Here is a 24,016-nt window from a genome sequence, read left to right on the forward strand (position 1 = left end):
ATAGCCCTCTAGAGCAACAGTCTTACTTCTTAGCAGAAAATCTTGAGTCTCAGCAAAGCCTTTTCTAGAATTAACCAGACCACAGGGAGATGTGGAGGAGGGGCTGAGCACCTCTGAGCCTGGCTTTGCAGAACCCCTCATTTGTTCTGCTCATCTCTGTTTTGTAATGTGCTCAGGGAACTGCTGGACTTTGTACTTGAGGGAGAAGGGGGAAAAGGCCACTGCATTTCTGCCCCTGTGCGGGAAAGTATGCTATGTCAGATAATCACAGGCGCAAACGTCCAAGGTCAGTATCACCCCACGTGACAGATGAAGCCCAGAGAGCCTCAGGGGCTCCCACGCCCCAGGTCTCAGTGGGACAGAGCAGAGCAGGGGCTTGGTCTCAGGACGGGGGACCCATGTCCTTCCCCCGGCTCAGCACACTGCCTCTCTGTGACTGTAGGGCCCCCACCACTCTCCATGACCACCTGACCGTCAGTCCCTGTCTCTTCCAGGGCACCAACCTCCCCTGGTCTTATCCCCCAGATTTCCCTGCAGATAAACCCATTCATCCATGAGGTCAAGGAAGCAGGCCAGGGCCCTTCACACAGAATCTTTTAGGCTGGGTTTTAGCCTCAGAGAGGATTTTTCTCAGAAGGAGTAATATGATCATGTCCTTCAAGAAAAGATGCTTATAAGATACTGAAACAACCCAAATGTCCATTGACAGATGAATAGATAAAGAAGATGCGGTGCATACATACAATGGAATATTACTCAACCATTGAAAGTTGGAATAAATGGTGTAGCCATTTGCAGCCTCAAGGATGGACCTAGAGATTATCGTGAAGAAAGTCAGAAAGGTAAAGACAAATACCATGTGATATCGCTTAGATGTGAAATCTCAACTATGACACCCATGAACCTCTCTATGAAAAGGAAACAGACTCGCCAACACAGAGTACAGACTTGTGGTCGCCAAGGGGGAGGGGCGGCAGGGAGGGAGGGCCTGGGGGTTTGGGGTCAGCACACACAAACTGTTATGTACAGGATGGATAAACAGTGAGGTCTTATTTTTATAGCTTAGGGCTTCCCTGGTGGCTCAGATGGCAGGAGACCAAGATTTGATCCCTGGGTTGGGAAGATCTCCTGAAGAAGGGAAAGGCAACCCACTCCAGTATTCTTGCCTGGACAACTCCATAGACAGAGGAGCCTGGCCTGCTACAGTCCGTGGGGTCGCAAGGAGTTAGACACGGCTGAGCAACTAACACTTTCACTTTCACTTTTATAGCCTAGGGAACCATCTTCAATATTCTGTAATAAACTATAATGGGGGGAAAAATGCTTAGAGATCGGCCCAGTGTCCACTGCAGTAGCCCAGCAAGAGAGGGTGATGACTTGAACTTGAGTGGTGATAGTAAGAACGAAGGTGGATATGCTCAGAAACCGTTTCAGAGACAGAGTCAAATTAGACTTGTTGAAGAAGCACTAGATGTGGGGAGCAAGGATAAAGAGCAGAACCAAGGCTGACTCAGAGCATTTTGTCTTGAGAAACTTGAAAAACCAAGACAAGAAAGAGTCCAGGTCCGATGCATGAGGCAGGGTGCTCAGGGCTGGTGCACTGGGATGACCCTGAGGGATGGGATGGGGAGGGAGGTGGGAGGCGGGTTCAGGATGGGGGACACATGTACACCCATGGCGGATTCATGTCAATGTATGGCAAAAAACACCACAATATTGTAAAGTGATTAGCCTTCAACTAAAATAAATAAATTAATTTTTAAAAAAGAGTGAGATAAAATCAGACCTGGGAAAATCTTGTGCTGTGTCTGGGACAAATTTGAATTCTAAATATCTATTAAAATAGAAGTAGAGTAGACCACAGAGTATAAGAATATGGACCCTGGATGGATATTGAAATGCACAAGTCATGAAAATATCGATAGGAAACATAAAGCTGTGAGAGTGGATGAGCTCACTAAGGGAGAAAGAGGGGTGAGAAATGAACCCTGGGGACTTCCTTGGTGGTCCAATGGCTAAGACTCTGTGCTCCCAATGCAGGGGGACCAAGTTTGATCCCTGGTCAAGGAATCAGATCCCACATGCAGCAACAAAGACTGAAGATCCTGCCTGCTGCAAACTAAGACCCAGAACAGTCAAATTAATTAATTGGTGGTGATGATGTTTTAGTCGCTAAGTTTATCCGACTCTTTGGGTAGCCCGCCAGGCTCCTCCATCCATGGGATTTCCCAGGCAAGAATACTGGAGTGGGTGGCCATTTCCTTCTCCAGGGGATCCTCTTGCCCCAAAGGGCTGGGATCGAACCAGCATCTCCTGCATTGCAGGCAGATTCTTTACCATCTGAGCCAATTGAGACAACTGGAGAGCCTAGTGAGGCTCTCAGAAAACAAAATAGAAAACCATAAGGAAAACAAGATTAGATTTAACTTGATGGCCGTTATGTCTGAGTAGAAAATGATGCATACACGAAATAGCTCAGTGACAACTTGCAAAGTAGGAACTCAGGCGCAGGAATATTTGAATCAGAAAAGAACATAATGATCTGCTTTTCCTTGTGGAATTATAAAAGGTTTTAACTGAACACCAGCAAAAATGGCAAAAGAAAAACAGACAGCAAAGAAAATCAAAGAAACCCACTGAAGAGGGAACTTGGGGGTTCAGTACACACTTGGGACCCCTAACCTTCTCCGTCCCCTAGAGAAGGGAATGGTTACCCACTCACTCCAGTATTGTTGCCTGGAGAATTCCATGGACAGATGAAAAAAACCAGAAAGGGAAGAGGTGAGAAAGGTAAAAAATTGAGCCGAGTTTTAGGGGCTTCCCTGATGGCTCAGCAGGTAAATGCAGGAGATGCCGGAGACATGGGTTCAATTCCTGGGTGGGGATGGAGGAGGAAGAAATGGCAACCCACTCCAGTATTCTTGCCTGAAAAACCCCATGGACAAAGAAGCCTGGCAGGCTATAGTCCAAAGGGTCGTAAAATGTCAGACATGACTAAGCGACTGAGCACACACACAATCTTCCCCATCGGCAACATATGCAGATAATATATGTTAAATAAAAGTGAAGTTGGAAGTTATTTGCCCAAATTTCGTTATGTGACATTAAATTTAAGAGTTCTTGTTAATTTTGCTGGACATACAACTACTATAATGGATTTAGAAAACATATAAATTGTATTTTCTATCTGAACATCATTCTAATTAACTTTTGATCTTTTGTCTAGCTAAAGACTTAAAAAATTACTGAAGTCCAGTCTTACTTAAGGGACTTCCCTGGTGGTCCTGTGGTTAAGAATCCTCCTTGTAAAGCAGGGGATGGGGTCTGATCCCTGGTTAGGGAACTAAGATCCCAAATGCTGCAAAGCAACCAAGCCTGCAGGCAGCCACCACTGAGCCCACATGCTCTGGACCTGCACACTGTGGGGCCAGATCCCACAACTAGAGAGTCAGTGCGTTGCAATAAATAAATAAATATCTTTAAAAATCTTATTTAAACTATATCTTACTTCTTCTCATCATAATAGAAGAAAATTGTGTCTTCATTTTTAATACCAAATTGCCTTGAAGATTCATTTAATACTGAATTTTGATTCTTATCCTTTGGACCAGTTACTTGAAGAATTATGGTTTTAATGCAGATAATCTGGAAGGGATAAAATTGCAACTCCTAGTAATTTTCATATTGCTGCCAGTAGAAACGTAATACACAATGCCAATTTATTTAGGCAAAAACCATTTCTAATGGACAAAAGATTTAGACATAAGAGGATATCTAAATGGCCGGTAAGCAAGTGAAAATATTCTCAAATCATTATTCATCAGGAAACTCTAAATTAAAAATATGAATGAAATATCAGCATACCATCTCTCAAATGGATAAAGTCAAAGAGACAGGCAACACTGAAAGTGAGCAGAGATGTAGAGCAAGCAGAATGGTCAGCGCTGGTAGGAATGCAAAACACTATAATAACGTCAACACTTTTTTGGCATTTTCTAGTAAAATAAAACATTTCCCTTCCAAATCAGCCAGAAACTCCACTCCTAGGTGTTTATCAAAGAGAAGTGATTGTAAATGTTCACCAAAAGTTTAATTTGTGATAGTTAAAAATAAGACACAACCCATATATCAAAATCCTTTAAGACAGGCTCTAACAGTACATGAATCCAGAACTTCCAGATGTACAAGCTGGATTTAGAAAAGGTAGAAGAATCAGAGAGAAAATTGCCAACATTCACTGGAACATAGAAAAAGCAAGAGGATTCCAGAAAAATATCTGCTTCATTGAATATGCTAAAGCCTTTGACTGTGTGGATCACAACAAACTGTGGAAAATTCTTAAAGGGATGGAAATACCAGACCACCTTACATGCCTTCTTAGAAACCTGTATGCAGGTCAGGAAGCAACAATTAAAACCGGACGTGGAACAATGGACAGCTTCAAAATTGGGAAAGGAGTCCGTCAAGGCTATATTGTCACCCTGCTTATTTAACTTATATGCAGAGTTGCTGTTGTCGTTGGTCAGTTGCTCAGTTGTGTCCAACTCTTTGTGACCCCATGGGCTGCAGCATGCCAGGCTTTCCTGTTATTCACCATCCTCCAGAGGACAGGGAAGCCTGGTGTGCTGCAGCCCATGGGGTCACAAAGAGTCGGACATGACTGAGCGACTGAACAACAATGCATCATACAAAATGCCGGGCTGGATGTTTCACAAGCTAGAATCAGGACTGCCTGGAGAAATATCAACAGCCTTAGATATGCAGATGATACCATCCTAATGGCAGAAAGCAATGAGGAACTAAAGAGCCTTTTGGTGAAGGTGAGAGAGAAGAGTCAAAAAGCTGACTTAAAACCTCAACATTCAAAAAACTAAGATTATGGCATCCAGTTCCATCACTTCATGGCAAATAGATGGGGGAAAAATGGAAACAGTGACAGATTTTATTTTCTTGGGCTCCAAAATCACTGCAGATGGTGGCTGCAGCCATGAAATTAAAAGACACTTGCTTCTTGGAAGAAAAGCTATGACAAACCAAGACAGCATATTTAAAAAGCAGAGATATCACTTTGTCGATAAATCTCTGTATAGTGAAGCTACGATTTTTCCAGGAGTCACGTACGGATGTGAGAGCTGGACAATAAGGAAGGCTGAGTGCTGAAGAACTGGTACTTTTGAACTGTGGTGCTGGAGAAGACTCTTGAGATTTCCTTGGACTGCTAGGAGATCAATTCAGTCAATCCTAAAGGAAATCAACCCTGAATATTCATTGGAAGGACTGATGCTAAGCTCCCATACTTTGGCCACCTGATGCAAGGGCTGACTCATTGGAAAAGATTGAGGGCAGGAGGAGAAGGAAGTGATAGAGAATGAGATGGTTAGATAGTATCACTGACTCTATGGACATGAATTTGAGCAAACCCCAGAAGACAGTGAAGGACAAGGAAGCCTGGCATGTTGCAGTCCACGGGGTCAAAAAGAGTTGAACAAGACTGAACAACAACAAGAGATGTTCCATTTGGGGATGGAGGGAGGAGAAAGGAGTCCCCTGCTGTTACGGAGATAGATACACGGTGGGGAGGGGGGACCCTGGCTGGGAAGGGAGGACAGGGGATATGCTGCACAGGCTCTGCTGGTCTTCACCCTCCTGGGAGGAGACGTTGAGGGTAAGGAGGGAAGCCAGGGTAACTAGAGATCATATTTGCCCTGTGTTTGGGACACTGTTTGAAAGGGAGCCCCCTCCAGGTGCAGTGGTCTTGGGGATTGGGGCAGAAAATAAGCCTCCTGTGTTTGCGCACTTGCTTTTAGGCGTCAAATCCCATGGATGGAGGAGCCTGGTGGGCTGCAGTCCATGGGGTCGCTAAGAGTCAGACACAACTGAGCAACTTCACTTTTCACTTTCATGCATTGAAGAAGGAAATGGCAACCCACTCCAGTGTTCTTGCCTGGAGAATCCCAGAACGGGGGAGCCTGGTGGGCTGCCGTCTATGGGGTCGCACAGAGTCGGACACGACTGAAGCGACTTAGCAGCAGCAGCAGCAGCAATAGACGTCTTTTCCTTCGAGCCTGAGTCCCACAGCTTCTTGGGTTGTATGCCCCCCAAACTTCCCAAGGATCTTTCCCACAGGTTGTGACCTCTAGGTTGTCAGCGGTGGGATTAATTCTGCCAGGGCTCATGGGAAGGAGGAAGGATTCAGAGAGTCTCACAAAAGTGGCAACTGCTCAACAGGTTTTTTAAAAAATATGTATTTATATATCTGGCTGCCTCAGGTCTCGGGTGTGGCGCACGTCTGGGTGTGGCTCACGGGCTCAGCACACAGGCTTGGCTGCTCTGCAGCATATGGAATCTTCCCCGACCAAGGTTTGAACCCGTGTCCCCTGCATTGGCAGGCGGATTCCTATCCACTGTATCAACAGAGAAGTCCTGCAGTGACTTTTTAAGGTAAAGGTACATGGCAGCTTTATACACAAAAGGTAGGGTGAATTAAATCAAAATCCTTTTATTTAGTTTTGTCCCAAATTTCTTAGAACCGAAAACAAAAGGAAAAAAAGGAAAAAGACGGTGATTACTGGTTAATACACTTGTTCTTCCGGAAGATTCTAATTCTCACATTCAGTGAATTTGCCAAGAAGCACCAAGTATGGGCACAGAACCCTCCTGGATCTGGAGAAGTGGGTGACTTTGAAAGTCATCACACTGTACTGATGTTGCGAGTTTGCTAGTGGTCAAAGACCATTTTGTCAACACAGACAAGTTCACTCCTTCCTAAATCTTTTTGAGTGCAACAGTGCCTTGGTCTGATGCCCTCTCTCCTTCAGGAAACAGCATCTCTTGATCAGTAAAAATCCCTTTGTGCCTTTAAAAAAGAACGTGCCACTCCAACATGAAGAAAATGTTTTGGGTTTTCTTTCCATCTCGCCCCAAATGCAAGTATGAAAAAAAACAAAAGAATTTAGAATGAGCGAAAAGTAAAGTCGGGGCTTGTTTGGAAAAATACCTTTAAAAGTTAAATATGAGTTTTTGAACACTAAAAGTATTGATAAAATCACACCTCTGAAGTAGAACACTCTCATCCACCTCACTGATGTTTCCTGTTTTGGTTAACACATTTTAATTACCTTCTTTGGAATTTCCGCTGCAGCTCTTCCACCTACCTTCATGTCTGGACAGAGTGCCACATGTGCTGGCCAGTAAACCAGAGCCCCGGGGCTCCAGCAGAGCCTGGAGTCACTGCCTGATGTGATACCAATCTTGCTCAGTTATCAACCATCTCAGTCACTTACTACCAGGAGCTGGACACCAGAGAATTCAGCACAAACCTAGGTCATTTATTTCTTTGACCCTGTGGCTCTTAAGCCTGGGTGCTCACCAGTCATCAGGAGAATTTTCTAAAAGTCTGGGACCAGCCCATGTTCCAAGATTGGGCTCTAAAGTGTCTGCTGGGGGTTCCAGACATTGCTTTGCTTCCTACTGGCTTGACTTCCCTCCATCAGGGCTCTTATTTTGTAACGTGATTCCTTTTCTGGGAGAAGAATGCTCTGTATCTGATGCATCCACCTTTAAGGGATTGTTTCTACGCTGCTGCTCAGTCATATTTTATAAGTTCCCACTTCTTGAGGTTTTCCTATTGGCGGGCCCTAGACCCTTCAATCAAATGTACACGGGAACTAAATGAACACATGCCCTACTGCAGTAACAATTTCAGTCAAGCTTTTCCATAGCACGCTTTTCTCCTATCTCTACGTGGCTTTTTAGAATCTTTTATTTTGATGTCAACGGTAGAATCAATGTATTACATTCACTGAAAGCAATTACACATGCTCTTTGGAAGTGGGCAGAAAAAAACTCCTGATAAAGAAACATCTTTAAGTATTCCCAAATGGACGTAATTAACACAGTATGTTTGAGTATTGTTTTTTCAGGGAAAAGTGGGTGAAATATACTTGGTGTGGTTGATAGTTTCCTAGCATGGCCACCATCAGTTCGTTCCTTCCTCGAGGCACCTACTGAGATGTAGGATCAACTCCCCTCCCCAGTCTGGGCTGGTCCTGTGATTGGCTTAACCAAAAGGTTCCTGCAGAAGTGTGTCCTGGGACTTCTGAGTCTAGACCCTAAGTGGGCTGCTGACTTCTGCTTCCTTCCTTTTGGGCCTCAGCCTCTATGATATGGAGGGACACAGAAAATTATTTCCACTCAATAGAATGCTGAGTGGAAAAAAGTATATTTCCTAATGGATACACTGTGATGATTCTATTTTGCATATTTCTCTGTTTATCGCTCTCTATTCGTACATGCATCCACACGTATCTTTAAAGGACATATACCAAAAGGTCAACAATGGCTATCTCTGATAGTGTTTCATTTTCTTCTTGTATATAATTATTTTTAAGCTTTTGCAGAAGAAAATGTGAATCTTTTTTTTTTTTTAAGAACTTTTTATTTTGTGTTGAGGTATAGCTGGTTAACAACGTTGTGACGGTTTCAGGTGAAGAGTGAGAGGACTCAGCCACACATTTACATGTACCCATTCTCCCCCAGACTCCCCTCCCATCCAGGCTGCCACATGACAATGAGCAGAGTTCCTGTGCTGCACAGCAGATCCTTGTTGGTTTTTGGTGTCGTTAGGTCCCTAAGTCATGTCCAACTCCTTTGTGACCCCATGGACCGTCACCCACCAGGCTCTTCTGTCCATGGGATTTTTCCAGGCAAGGACACTGGATTGGGTTGTCATTTCCTTCTCTAGGGGATCTTCTTGACCCAGGGATCGAACTCATGCCTTCTGTGTTTTCTGCCTTGGCAGGTGGATTCTTTACCACTGAGTCACCTGAGGAAGGCGCTTGTTCATTATACATTTTAAATATAGCACTGTGTACAGACAACAACAAATTCACTCTCTAAGTCTGTGAGTCTCTTTCTGTTTTGTAAGTAAGTCCATTTGTATCAAGAAATACGTGAATTTTATTTAAAAAAACAGCAGGGTAGCTCCTTGGAGGTCCAGTGGCGTGCATCAGCACTTTCACTGCCGGGTTCAGTTCCTGGTTGGGGAACTAAGATGCTGCAGGCTGTGTGGCGCGGCCAATAAATAAAATAAAATAAAATTAGTGTCAATAGGAAATAAACAAAACAAAACAAAGACAGTGAAGGAACCAAGAACCCCAGGGGAGTAAATTTGCTGGTGAGTCTATTCATGAAGACCCAGCTTCTCAGGCAGGGAGCCCACAAGGACAGCCACTTGCTCCCCTGACCACCCCAAGCAAAGACTCACCTTACTGGCTCAAATGATCAACCTCACTTATTGAGAATATTCTTTTTTAAAATATCCTTTCTTTTTTTAAACTTTTTATTTTGTATGGGAGGGCTCAGTGGTAAAGAACCTGCCTGACAATACAGGAGACAGTTTCAATCCCCGGGTTGGAAAGATCCCCTGGAGAAGGAAATGGCAACCCACTCCAGTATCCTTGCCTGGGAAATCCCGTGGACAGAGGGGAATGGCGGGCTACAGTCCATGGGGTCTCAAAGAGTTGGACACAGCGACTGAACTACAAGAGCCGATTAACAGTGTGCTGGTTTCAGGCGAACAGTGAAGGGACTCAGCCACACATATAGAAGTAACCTTTCTCCCCTAAACTCCTCTCCCATCCAGGCTGCCACATAACATTGAGCAGAGCTCCCTGTGCTATGCAGTAGGCTATCCATTTGAAATATAGCAGTGTGTACATGTCCATTCCAAACTCCCTTGAGAATATTCTTGATGCTTTCACAGTTCCATTTTCTGGAGAGAAAGCACAGCTACAGAACAGGTCGATTCAGAATGAGACACTGAGGTGGGCATCTACTTAGGCTAGCAGATAAAGAACCTTCCAGCCTGCCTCAAGGAAAGTCAGGTGTGTGTCCACCTGGCTGGATAGTCCTTTGGTGGCCCTACGAACGGACATTTTCCCATCACCACGCAGGTTTTCTGTTATTTCTGAGGCAGCATAGATGGTGCCTCCCAGAGTGGACAATGGACGATTGGGAGGGCACCCGGGTACCCTAGCCCTTGGGCACTGGCTTTTCCCCCAGCTGTGCCTGCCCTCCATCTACCAGGAAAGGCAGCCAGTGCCAGAATGGGCAGGGACTTGAAGTCCAGAGAGCTGGGTGGGACATAAGGGGATAGAGGGAAGTAAAGGTAAGCAGGCCCTTACTTATCGCCTGCACAAAGGGGTACTGGAGAAGCTTCTGCTCTGCTGGGCTGCACAGATTCAAGAGGTGCGTGGAAACTGCCAGAATGCCCAGCCCCTACGGTGACTGAGTCACATGGTTGCCAGAGCCCAGACAAAACAGGAAAACACTCATGAGAAGGTAACTTCCTCACGGGCGGGGATACTGGTGATACTGGTCTGTTTCGATCACTGCGGTCTGCCCAGTGTCTACAACAGTGCCCGGCACAGAATGGGCAGTGATGAATAAATTCACCCATGAGGGTGTGAATGAGTGGAATTTGCTAGTAATCAAAGAAATGCACATGACCACAATAATGTGGTATTGTATTGTATATTAAGCCGCCCCCAAATAGTGTAATGGAAACACTCGGTCCTGGTGAAAGCCGATGGGATCTGCCATGTATTTAGTATTAAAGGCAAATTTTGTTGTTGTTTATTCACTAAGTCATGTCTGACTCTTTGCAAGGACTGTAGCCCGCCAGACTCCTCTGTCCACAGGATTTTTCCGGGAAGAACACTGGAGTGGGTTGCAATTTCCTTCTCCAGGGGATCTTCCCGACCCAGGGATCAAACCTGTCTCCTGCACTGCAGGTGGATTCTTTACCACTGAGCCACCAGGGAAGCTCATTAATGGCAATATGTATTCATAAAAATGTTTTGGAAAGCAGATTGGTAACAGAGTTATTAAAAAGGGGCTACTCAGTAATTCCAGTCCTAGAAATTTATGTTAGACAAATCAGAGAAAGGACAGAGCTGCCTATATAAACTATCCCTTGAAATGTTATTCATAACTGTAAAGAGATGGGGGCAGTCTGAGTGGCTAGGACACTGGATGATCAGATAGCTTGTGGTTACGGAGGCCCGTGAAATAGCGCAGCAAATAGACATGTGAAAAAAAGCAGAGATGCAAAAGTGTCCATGTGAAATGAGTGTGACCATAAAATGTATTCTGGGGGAAAGCCTGGAAAGATGGAGTTTATGGATTTTTTTTCCCCTCCAATTTTTGTCATCAAAATATTTTTAACCAGAAAGAGCATAACCAAATAAAACCTTCCTACAGGACACCACGGGCTCCCCAGCTGGCTCAGTGGTAAAGACTCTGCTTGCTAATTCAGGAGACACAGGTTCGATCCCTGGGTTGGGGAAGATCCCCTGCAGAAGGAAGTGGCAACCCACTCCAGTATTCTTGCCTGGGAAATTTCATGGACAGAGGAGCCTGGTGGGCTACAGTCCATGGGGTGGCAAGAATCTGACACGACTTGGTGACTGAATAACGACAATATCAGACACCGCGCGCCAGTAAACGTGCGTGTGGCACCTGGTGAGCTCACGATGCTCACGGCTTACTCAGTCCCCCAGCGAGCGGCCTGCCGTCGCCCCTGCCCACCCCGCTCAGGCGGGCCTTCAGCCTCCAGGGTTCAAGCCACTGGACAGCGGAGCCAGGACAGACTTTTTGGCAGAGTTCACCCATCTCTGAGTAACAACCAAGTGCTGCTGTGGGAACAACAGGATTTAGCACCATCTGATCGCAGACTGGAGAACATTTGCTAGAAATAACACTTTGGGCTTTGGCAAAGCAGGTATTGAGTTGCACTTTCTGATGATGGTTGAATAAGCATTACAGCTACTTTTTAATGATAAAACCACACATACATCAGGACACACTTCCCTTCCTACTGCAGGAGGGCTATAGCCAGTTCACCTACGAAAGCTATCAGGTTACAAAAATGTAAGAAGGAGGTTACAGCCCATGAAGAGCCTCTGATTTGTGCTGATTCAGCATTAGGTGATGGTTCGTAAGTGAACAGAAGCCACCTGGGAAATTTAAACATGGACCCTTTGCTTCCTGTTGCAGAAATTCTGATTGAACTGGTTTGGTGAACTGTCCAGAGCATTGGAAATTTTAAAAGCTCCTGGATGGTTTAGATGAGCAACCAGGGTTGAGATCCACTGTCTTATGGTATCAGCAGATGAGCTCTCTGGAAACATTCAGATGTTCTGAACGGCCATAATCTCTGTGCAAAGATGAGCAAGAATCCATGCCACTTTTTGCAAAGGTTTGCTGTGTGCTACTACCCAGAGGAAGCAGAGCAAAGGGCTGGGAGGCCCAGGAGCTCAAGGATCTCAGACACGGACAGGATGGGTGCTAAGTGTGACTCTATCTTACTAGCTCTGCAACCTCAGGCAAGTCACTCCCCCTCTCTGAGTCTCTATTTCCCCTTCTGAAGAGGGGATGCTGGTCACCATGCCAACTTCACAGGGTTGTTCAGAATGAGATGCGTCTATGCAGAGGGATACAGGAGCATAGCTCTTCCCCAGAGCACGTGAGCATGTGGAAAGAATACCATTACCATGAGTTCACAGAACTGTGCCTCCATGGATTTGATGGAGAACCTCACACCCTCGGCTTATGTATTAAGTGAGACAGACACCTAGTAGACTAGTGGGTGTGTAATTCATAGGAAATGGGGAAAATGGAAATAGGGCAGACACTGCTGTGAAACTCTCCCACGATCTCCACCTTCAAAGTGAATTCAAGTACATTCAGAAGAATCTAAGCCCACTCTCAGCAGAGCACCTGACCGGTTTAAGAGCAGACAGATCTCTCTTTTGTTGTTGTCCAGTTGTTCAGTAGCTCAATTGTGTCTGACTCTTTACAACCCCATGGACTGTAGCCAGGGAAGCCTGGCTTCCTTCACCATCTCCCAGAGTTTGCTCAAACTCATGTCCACTGAGTCGATGATGCCAAGCAACCATCTCTCATCCTCTGTTGCCCTCTTTTCTACCTGCCCTCAATCTTTCCCAGCATCAGGGTCTTTTCCAATGAGTCAGCTCTTTGCATCAGGTGGCAAAAGTACTGGAACTTCAGCTTCAGCATCAGTCCTTCCAATGAATGTTCAGGGTTGATTTCCTTTAGGACTGACTGGTTTGATCTCCTTGCTGTCCAAGACTCTCAAGAGGCTTTTCTAGCACCACAGTTTGAAAGCATGAATTCTTCAGCACTCAGATCTCCCTTCAAAAGGCAGACAAGCAGAAGGTGGTAAGATTCCTGGCACCCACTCAAGGAGAGAGCTTCTGACCTCATAAGATGTAGGGAAACTGCCAGGAGACCAGGAGGCTGGCCTCAGAATATTCCTGAATCTGCATATGTCTTAATGATGAGATATGTGTGCGTGTGTTCAGTAACTAAGTCATGTCCGATTCTTTTATGACCCGATGGACTGTAGCCCGCCAGGCTCCTCTATCCACGGGATTTAACCAGTCAAGAATACTGGAATGGGCTGCCATTTCCTCCTCCAGGCAATCCTTCTGACCCAAGGATTGAACTTTCGTCTCCTGCATTGGTTGGCAGGTGGATTCTTTACCACTGAGCCACCTGGGAAGCCCAGTGATGAGACAAATGTTCTTGAATCTGCCTGACATTGGGGAAAAAATAGACCAAGGCCTGAAAGTCTTGGTGGAGGCCTGAGCCAGCACGGCGGTGCTGCCCCCAGGCCCCTGACAGTCACCTCCCTGGGGAGCCATTTTGAGGAAAAGGAACCTTCATTCCTTTGCTTACACTTCAGGAAACCTGTGATGGTCTTTGGTCACATGGATGCTAATGACTCCTCCTGTCCCTGAAGCTAAGCTGAGGTTTCCTAGGTGACTAACATTAAGTGGAGAATCACATCTCTCTGGCTGGCTGGCCGGTAAGGGTCCTGGCCTCTGGCATCATACGTGTGGCTGCCACTCACTGATGAGGCTCCTGGCTTCCGGGTTCAGCCACAGAGGTGGCTCCAGGTTGAGGCCACAGCCCAGGGCAGCCCACCCCGCCTTGGCTGCCAGCCTCCTCTCCCTCCTTGTGGCCTATATATTGTAGCAAGCAATCTCCAGGTTGTGTTGAATTCTGTCTTGTAGGTTTATTTTTTTAAATCTTTTTTAAAAAGTACATGTGTTGTAACCATGGAAACCCTCTTCTGCATTCACTTGTGTTTTTAAAAAAATCCTCCTGTGTGTCTGTCTGGCTTGTGTTGTCTGCACTGAACTGTGGGCTCCCAGGGGAGGAATGTGTCTTGGCAGGGAGTCTGAGAGAGGCTCCTACCATCTCCATCGGCAGGTGGGGCCAATGCTCTGGCTTCAGGATCCTAAGGAACCCACAAAGGGCAGCTGGAAACAAAGACATGCCCCTCCCCCACCCCCAACTTTGGAGGCTGAGGTTCTGGTATCACACCTCATTTCATCACTATTGTGACAATGTGATCACACCCCCACCATTATCTCTACTTTACAAGGTACCTTTTTTTTTTTTTTTTTGAGAAGCAAAGCCTGAAAATTAGTATCGCAGTCCTTCTGTGGAGCCGGTTCTGGAAGGAAACCCTGCAGCAGCTGCACACAGAGCCAGAGGGCTCCCAGCCGGACATCTCTGCCTTTGAAGGACCTCGCGCTTCCATTCAGCACACTTGTATTGAGCCTTTGCTGCAGGCCAGGCAAATCAGCCTGGCCCTGCCCACCATGCCAAGGAGGTGGCTCCTGGGCTGGGCATAGAGCCCACCATGCAACACACGGCTTGGGGGGATCCCAGGCAGAGGATCCAGGTGGCTAGCAGGGCAAGAGACACCCCAAATGGGGACCCAGTCGAGCCTGGGTTTCCTCCTGCATCAGATGTACAATGTGGTAACAATAATGCCTGCCTGTCTCCTTTGCAAAGTGGTACTGGGGGCTCAGACGGTACAGAATCTTCCTGCAATGCAGGAGACCGGGGTTCCATCCCTGGGTCAGGAAGATCCCCTGGAGAAGGGAATGGCAACCCACTCCATTATTCTTGCCTGGAGAATCCCACGGACAGAGGACCCTGGTGGGCTACAGTCCAGGGGGCTGTCGGATACGACTGATCGACTAACACACACACACAAGGAGGTGGCCGTCGCTGTGAGATGCTGTCCAGAGGCTGAGACCACAGGCTGCAGAGCATTGTCACTGTGCTCTTCTGAGCAGAAGAGTAATGATCAGACCACGGGGGCACAGTGCAGGGCCCGCCCTGGGGGACCCAAGGCAGGAGGGCACAGGCCAGGGGACTCAGTTGGAAGATAATGCAGAGTGTGTGTGAAGTGAAGGGTTAGTTGCTCAGTTGTGTCTGACCCTTTGCAACCCCATAGGCTGTAGCCCACCTGGCTTCTCTGTCCACAGAGTTCTCCAGGCAGGAATACTGGAGTGGGTTGCCATGTCCTTCCCCAGGGAACTCTTCCTGACCCAGGGATTGAACCTGGGTCTCCCGCATGGCAAGCAGTTTCTTTACCGTCTGAGCCACCAGGGAAGTCAGAGTGTGTGGATGCCTTACTTTCAGTGTTCGATGCTTTCCATGAGAGAAGAGGAGAAAATAACATTTTTAAAGGATCCCCCTGCCCTTCCCTGCTCATGCCTATTTTTCTTAGTATGTGATTTGATGGTCAAGAGGCTGACGTGACCACAGAGTCTGCACTCACTGAGGAGGACTCAGTGTGTGCTGTCTGGAGGTCTGTTTGCACTGGTTGTGCGGGGCAGGGGAGGGGAGGGGATCCAAGCTGGATAGCTGCCCTGGCTGCAGGATGAGCCGGGATGAAGTCAAGACTGAGTTTCCTGCCCAGCCCCCTCTATTCAAAAGACTCTGGAGTTGAGGAGTTGGGTGCGTATTCATGGGTCTGTGTTCAGCTGACTGACCTGGTCAGAGGAGCACGATGGGGAGATGCCTCAGGCCTGCAGAGTTTGCCTCAGTGGAGTTCTGCAAGGGATCCTCCCCTAGCAAACCTGCGAGAGCTTCACAGAGCTCCCTGGAGGGAAGCGTGAACTGAATAGGGGTGGGACTGCCCAACAGTCCCTTGAGCAGTCCTTCAGTTACACCTCCTCCTTCAGTTAAACCCACTTAGCCCTTGTGGCAAGGTGGCCAAGGCAGGCTTGGGCCTCTGGAAGAGGCTCCGAAGGGGGGAAGTAATTAACCAAGAGCCTGGGGCCATGAAGCATCAGAGCGATCCCTACCCCAGCACCGCCACCATCATCATCAGCACCATCATCAGTATCATCGCCATCTTCATCACTGCCATCCCTGACATCATCAGCATCACCCCTCCACAGCAAAGCTTAGTGGCTGAGACCAAGGCCTGGGAAGCCTCGCTGGGTCTAGCACCGTCACTCACAAACGCTACGAGCTTGGGCATAGTTTTGAACTTGCCTGAGCTTCATTTTCCTCATATATAAACTGGGATAATTTTAAAAGATAATAAAGCTCTTAGCATCTCGCCTGGCACATGGTGTCAGGATAAGTTGGTTATTATGATCACTGTTAGTGTTTTCATCATTATAGAGCCTTCTAAGTGGAGAGGCTTTGGGTCATTACGGTAGTTCCTGATTGACAGAGTGGAAATGAGGCTGGCTGTGTCCCACTTTTAAGATAAGGAAAGGGAAGCTCTAAGCAGTGAAGACGTTTGTCCACGTGGCTCAGCTCACAGCCCGGGCGGTGGATGGAAGTCGAGCAGCCCCTTCCCATGGTGCCTGCCTCCTTCACCCTCGTCCTTGGGCAGAGCCCCACAAGCTGGGATGCGCTCCAAAATGCCCATTAAAACACACGGCGATTTCATGGTTTGTTTGCTCCTAAAGACATAAAATCCAAGCTTATCAAACAAATGTCACACTTAGCCCTGCTGACTTGAACGCTAAAGTCCAGCATTATCTATGCTCTTCAGCCCCCACAGAGAACACTTAGTTCCCATGGAGCTGGCAGCATGTTCCAAGGCTGACCTTTGGCAGTCCTCACCCCTTTAGCCATGACCCAGTCACAAGGCAGGTGGGGTGGGGAGTCAGGCAGGTGGGGAGAAGCCCAGAGATCCCGCTTACCAGCTGGACACCTACAGTAAGTTTTTAAACCTCTCTGAACCTTCCTTAATATCCTTATCTGTAAAATGGGTTTAATGATGGGAACCTCTTCACTGAGACCTTTAAGTGGGAAAGAGCTAGCATGGGAAAGGAAAGTAAAAACGGAAAGAAGGGTTCAAGAGGGAGGGGACATAGGTATACTGATGGCTGATTCATGCTGATGTTTGGCAGAAACCAACACAATACTGTAAAGCAAGTATCCTTCAATTAAAAATAAATAAAGTAAAAAGAAAAAAAAAAAAACCCAGAAATAAAAGCAGTATCTCTGAAGACTATGCTGAGCTGAGGCTACAGCTGTGCTTTCCAGGCTGTGTTAAGTGTGGATTCAAGATATATTAGAGAGCAAGTCAACAAGACTTACCAATGGATTAGATAAGAGAAGAAGATGAAAGAGATGATTATACAACCTGGAGAACGGGTGCCATTGTCTGAGATGGGGAAGTCTAAGGAGAGATGGGACAGGTCTTTCGGGGAATTTGCATCTGCTCTGGATGTGCTAGTTTTAGAATGTCTGAGATTTCCCAGTGGAGATGGCAGTGGGTGGTGGGAGCTGCAACTCTGAAGGAAGCCCCCAGGAGAAGTCCACGTTGAGAATTCAGACTTGGGGTGGTTGTCATAAGAATGGTACTCATTTATTTATTTTTCAATATTTATTTGGTTGTGTTGGGTCTAAAATGCAGAATGTGAGATGCAGTTCCTGGAACAGGAATCAAACCTGGCCCCACTGCATTGGGAGTTCAGTCTTAGCCATTGGACCACCAGGGAAGTCCCAAGAATGGTGTTTAAATCCAGGTGGCTCAGTGGTAAAGAATTTGCCTGCAATGCAGGAAACATGTGCAGGAGACACAGGTTCCATCACTTGGTTGGGAAGATCCCCTGGAGAAGGAAATTGCAACCCACTCCAGTATCTTGCCTGAAAAATCCCATGGACAGGGGAGCCTGACAGGCTGCAGTCCATGGGGTTGCAAAAGAATCGGACATGACTTAGCAACAACACTGAAAGGTATCTCTTGGGAAGTGAGCAGGGAAAGTGAAGAGAGAGAGCCCAATGGGGTGCAAGGAGGACCACCATTCAGGGCTCAGAAAAAGGAGGACCCCATGAAGGACTGGCCAGCAAAGACAGAGAAAAATTGGGAAAGTGTTCGGTTTAGGAACTGAGAGAGCAGAGTGCTTCTGGAGGGAGGGAGGGAGTGGTCACCAGTGATGAAGGACTAAGATGAAGCTGCAGAGTGGGTGGGGCTGGACTGGCAAGAGGGGGTCATGGGTGGCCTTGACTGAGCGGCATCAGAAGAGCGTTGGGAGCAGGGCCAGGCTGCAGTGGCATTGGGCATGCATGGGGCTGGGAGAGTGGGGGCCATGTGTGTGCATGGAAAAAGAATGGAGGAATCAGGAGGTGGCTGTTGAGGGGAGGAGGGGCTCTGGGAGGATGAGAGGGGCATGTCTGTGCACTGATTGAAGTCGCCTGGAGAAAGGACCATGAAAGTGAGCGAGAGCTCCCTGCAGAGGGCACCCCTGCAGAGGGAGTGCAGTCCTTTTTTTTTTTTTTAATTTTATTTTTGGTGGACCATTTTTAAAAGCTTTATTGAATTTGTTGCAATATTCTTTGGTTTTCTGTTGTGGTCTTTTGGCCACGAGGCATGTGGATCTTAGTTCCCTGACCAGGGATCGAACCCACACCCCCTGCATTGGCAGGCCAAGTTTTAACCACTGGACCACCAGGGAAGTCCTGGGACTGAAGTTCCTGAGTAGCTGGAGGGATGAATCCACAGCACAGGTGGAGAGACTTTTCTCCATCCATCTAGGAAGGAAGAAACAGAAGAGGCGCCTGTCTGGGTGGGATTGGTGAGTTTGTTGGTGGGAAGATGAGAGTTCGGAACTAGAGGGAATGTTCCAGGGTGGAACAGGAGGTTGTGAGCATTGGCATCATCTTGTGGCGGGGGGAGCAGACCTCCAGAGGGAACAGTGGGGTCTCCTGGTGGCACCAATGGCCGCTCACAGGCTGAGATCATGAATTCAGAGCCAAGAAGCCAATCGTATCATCTGACGATCTCCAGAAACACTCAACAGCCCAGTGCAGGCCAGAAGACGGTGGGGGCGGGGGGGTTCACTCAGAACTGGGATTTTGCCAAAGGGTTGTAACCTACAAGAGAAAGGCTGAGTGACTGGGGAATTCATGTTGGAGAAGAGGCTGGATGGCAAGAGAAGAGAGGCGTGGCATGAGCGGGCAGGGGCTCAGTGCACTAAAACCAAAGTAATAGGGCAGTGGGGGGATTTGAGTGGCAGGGATGGGAGGATGAGGACGTACTGGAATCCAGATCTGAGGATGAGGCGGTCCAGGTGTGAGATGTCCCGTCCCACTGATGTGACATCACCCTGAATGAGGACAGAAGGCCCCGACCAGGAGGGAGGTGCGAGAGCCAGGCCGGGTGCTGCTGGGATTCCCAGCAGGCTCTGCAGCCCCCTGCCCAGATCCTGCCACTTTCTAGATGCAGGACCCCAGAGACTTATTTCCCCTCTTGGTGCTTGAGTATCTCTACTTGTACAAATGAGGGCAATGATTTGTACTTGGCTCCTCAAGCTATTATGAAGACTAAAGGAGATAATTCAGATAAAGCACCAAACAATCCTGGGGCTAGTTAAGTGCCAATAAGTGTTAAATATGGAGCTATGACAAACCTAGACAGCATATTAAAAAGCAGAGACATCACTTTGCCAACATAGGTCCATACAGTCAAAGCTATGGGTTTTCTGGTAGTCATGTACAGATGTGACATTTGGACCATAAAGAAGGCTGAGTGCAGAAGAACTGATGCTTTCAAATTGTGCTACTGGAGAAGAATCTTGAGAGTCCCTTGGACTGCAAGAAGATTAAACAGTCAATCTTAAAGGAAATCAACCCTGAATACTCATTGGAAGGGCTGATATGAAAGCTGAAGCTCCAATACTTTGACCACCTGATCCAAAGAGTCGACTCATTGGCAAAGGCCCTGATGCTGGGAAAGATTGAAGAATGGAAATAGAAAAATTGAGGGTTGTGTGCTTGTGTGCGTAGTCACTCAGTCACATCTGACTTTTTGCAACTCCATGGACTGTAGCCCACCAGGCTCCTCTGTTCGTGGCATTTCCCAGGCAAGAATACTGGAGTGGGGTGCCATTCCCTTCTCCAGGGGATCTTCCCAACCTAGGGATCAGATCCAGGTCTCCTGCGTTGCAGGCAGATTCTTTACCATCTGAGCCACCAGGGAAGCCCCCAGATGAATGAAGGTGATCAATAAATATCAGGGTGTCCCTCCCTACCTCCACCACACTGGAATGTGTACACACACGCACGCACACGCATGCACACAGGCACATTCTTTTGGGATAAATGCTGCTTTGCACCATAAGTTATTATTTCCTGAAGCATAGCCTTTGCTCAGTGTACTCGTACTCAATAAGAGATGCCGCTACCAATGGTCACATATGTGCAGATGGCACAACCACACACTTACATATGAAACATGCCAGGGACAATTGTCCAGAGCAGCCCCCAATATCAGACACAGTAATGTCAGAGAGGAGGGTGGTATGCCTTCAAGCTGTGTCCACCGGGCGGGGGGGGGCAATATGACGGAGGAGGTGCCCCTCCCACTGGTGATCAGAGGCTGGGCCTGGGTCTATGAATTCTGAAGACTCGGGGCACAGATGTGCGGGAACAGAGACTGGCCTTCCTTGGAACTCTGAGTCATCCGCTAGCTTTAACGAGAACTAACCCTCAGAGACGGAGAAGGCAATGGCACCCCACTCCAGTACTCTTACCTGGAAAATCCCATGGGTGGAGGAGCCTGGTAGGCTGCAGTTCATGGGGTCTCAAGGAGTCAGACACGACTGAGCGACTTCACTTTCACTTTTCACTTTCATGCATTGGAGAAGGAAATGGCAACCCACTCCAGTGTTCTTGCCTGGAGAATCCCAGGGATGGGGGAACCTGGTGGGCTGCCGTCTATGGGGTCGCACAAAGTCAGACATGACTGAAGCGACTTAGCAGCAGCAGCAGCAGCAACCCTCAGCGAGGGCCTTCCCTGGTGGCTCAGATGGTAAAGAATCCACCTGCAGTGCAGGAGACCTGGGTTCAATCCCTAGGTCGTGAAGATCCCCTGGAGGAGGCCATGGCAACCCACTCCAGTATTCTTGCCTGAAAAATCCCATGGACAGAGGAGCCTGGCGGGCTATAGTCCACGGGGTCGCAAAGAATTGGACACAACTGAAGTGACTGGGTATCATGCAATCCTCAGAGAGGAGCTGGGGTAGGGAAAAGGCAGACGGGAAGAGAAAGTATAGGGACTCCAGTCTGTTCCACTGATCAACACAGGTCAGTATCTTGAGAGTTTCAAAGCTGGACCCCTGAGAGGCTGACCCTGTGCTGGGCAGTGCTCATAGCTGTTCTCTGGATCAACATTTGATCCTTCTCAGTCACAGGGCAATGAAGCTTCCTCCTCCACTTACCCGCAAGGTTCGCTTCCACTGTGGATATTTTCAGCGAAAATCATGGCCAGCTTAAGGCAAATAACGTTCAGTCACAGAAAACATGAAAAAGAAGGTTCTTGGCATTTGGGAACATGGGTAAAGAATTCTGTCTTTCCGAAACTGGAGTTTTATTTGATGTTTCTTGGAAAGAAACCATCTAACTTGCTTTATATAGTCCTTCATGTCTTCAAAGGGTTCAGAGTCAGACCAAAAAAAAAAAAAAAAAAAAATAATCCAAAAAAATGCTGTACTCTATCTTATGAATGCTGTTTCCTTCCTCCTCATAAGGTAGGAATATTTATGAACTTTGAAAAGTAATTTCAGGGGGAAAAATGCAACCTTAGTCCAGTTTTATAACAGTGAAAGTGTTTGGTTCTTGCCTTCTGGATTACTTTTAAGTCAGTGCGGTATTATTTATACAAGTTGACATACACAACTCACCGAGGCCAAAGTCCTTCAGATTTATGTCTGCCTTCCTGGGTGTTTATGCTTTTAGAAAAGGGGATTTGCAGCCCGGGAATGTGTATGTTAATCCAAACAGGGCTCCTTCTCACTGCTTCAGACCCCAGATGTAGACTTGACCTATGGGTCCAGCCCTCCACACCCCCACCCCCAACCCGCTCCCCTGATTCATGTGGAACCGCCCACGCTGGTCACAAACTGAGTTTCAGCCACAGGAGCAAGCTCTCTCGTCTCAGCCCGTCTGTCTGTCTGTCTGTCTGTCTAGACATTCAGAGCCCCACCAGGCGGGTCAGTCCCAGGGCTTGGACCCAGGTGGAGGTAACAGGGTCATGACCCATGAAAATGGCTCTAAGCCCAGTCTCTCGGATGCTCTGAGGATAGTTCCCCGTGGCCTCTTCACAGACAGCCATCAGATAAGAGATGGAGTATCCCCCGGCTCCCCTGGCCGTCTGGTGGGCATGTATTTTAAGTCTGATTTCTTCTGGAAGGAAAGTTTAAGAAACTTCTGCCTTGGGACTTCCTTCCTGGATGGTCCTGGTTCGATTTCTGGTCAGGGAACTAGATCCCACAGGCTGAACCTAAAGATCCTGAATGCTGCAACAAAGATCAAAGGTCTCACGTGCCACAAGTAAGATCTGACATAGCCAAATAAATTAATTTAAAAAAAAAAAAGAAAGAAACTTCTGCCTTGATGCTCTGATCTGTGCACAATACAAGACCACAGGTGACTGGGTCCCATGAAAGGAGCCTCTGAGGTGTCTGGAGGGAGAGAGAGTCTCTCCTATTTCCACCCAATTCAGTACTCTCTCCGCTTTATCTATTTTTTGTTGCTGCACTCGGGCTTCCTCTAGCTGCAGTGAGCAGGGCTACTCTTCATTGTGTACTCCAGCTTCTCACTGCAGTGGCTACCCTGGCTGCAGAGCAAAGGCTCTAGGGCACACGGGCTTCAGTAGTTGCAGCACCCAGGCTCCAAGTTGTGGCTCAGGGGCTTAGTTGCGCCAAGGCATGTGGCTTCGAGGCATCTTCTTCCCAAACCAGGGATCAAACCCGTGTCCCCTGCATTGGCAGGCAGTTTCCCATCCACTAGACTGCCAAGGAAGTCCATTGCTCTCTTAACTTGTCAGGGTGTTCAGGTAGCCATGCTCTTTGGCTAAAGCATTGCTATTAAGTGCAATGCTGGAGAAGCAAGAAATGGGGCTCCTACACCCATAAGTCTCATGGAACATATAGCCCATGCCTTTCCAATCACCAGGCCCCCAGAGATGAGGACCCAGGTCCCTCACTCTTGTCCCATGGCCACTCCAAGCTCCCCAAGTTCCAACACACACTCAATCTGGGGCTCTGGGAGCATGTGCGAAGACATACTGCCCAGAGGATGAAACTGAAGGTGGGACTGGATGGGGTGGAGGGGCAGGCCAGGTCAGGAAGGGGCTATTTGAACAGAAACATTAAAAAGCCAACCCTGTGCACATCTGAGCATTTTAGGAAGAGGGGCAGCAAGCCTGTAACGCGGGAGTGAGCCTGGGGTCATCCAGGAGACAGCCCAGGCTGTTGGGGTTGCGTTCAATTAAAGTGTCATTTTCTTAGAATCAGTGTGAACTTCTGTTTCATGTGCTTAGTTGCTCAGTCATGTCCAACTCTTTGTGACCCTCCAGGCTGCTCTGTCCATGGGATTTCTCAGGCAAGAATACTGGAGTGAGGAGCCATTTCCTACTCCAGGGGAAATCTTTACCCAGGGATCGAACCCATGTCTCCTGTGTCTCCTGCCTTACAGGCAAATTCTTTACCCACTGAGCCACCAGAGAAGCTCATTCTGTTTCGTACTAGCCACCAAGTTTAGACAGAAACTTAAGTTTTCAAAATATACATGTCATCAGAGTTGCAAGATGTTGCCTTCATCAAGCCATTATCAGTCATTCATTCGCCAGGGAAACTGATTCACCAGAACCCTGCCAGCACCA

At 47.6% G+C, this 24,016-nt stretch overlaps 1 protein-coding gene across 2 annotated transcripts in view; it reads right to left on the minus strand.

The window, feature by feature from the left end:
- Positions 1-8,091: 8,091 nt before the first annotated feature.
- The window catches only part of BCL2L11 (BCL2 like 11), a 79,237-nt gene continuing 63,312 nt past the window's right edge, over positions 8,092-24,016 (minus strand). Inside the window, exon 4 of one of the 2 annotated variants that reach the window (XM_055539301.1) lies at positions 8,092-9,062. In XM_055539301.1, coding sequence (XP_055395276.1) covers positions 9,048-9,062 — 15 coding nt within the window. In that variant the 3' untranslated portion in view covers positions 8,092-9,047. The remainder of the gene's footprint in view (positions 9,063-24,016) is intronic. The other variant, XM_055539298.1, reaches the window with a different exon arrangement.

The sequence above is a fragment of the Bubalus kerabau genome, chromosome 11 (genome assembly GCF_029407905.1).
Source record: "Bubalus kerabau isolate K-KA32 ecotype Philippines breed swamp buffalo chromosome 11, PCC_UOA_SB_1v2, whole genome shotgun sequence".
Taxonomy (NCBI): Eukaryota; Metazoa; Chordata; class Mammalia; order Artiodactyla; family Bovidae; genus Bubalus; species Bubalus kerabau.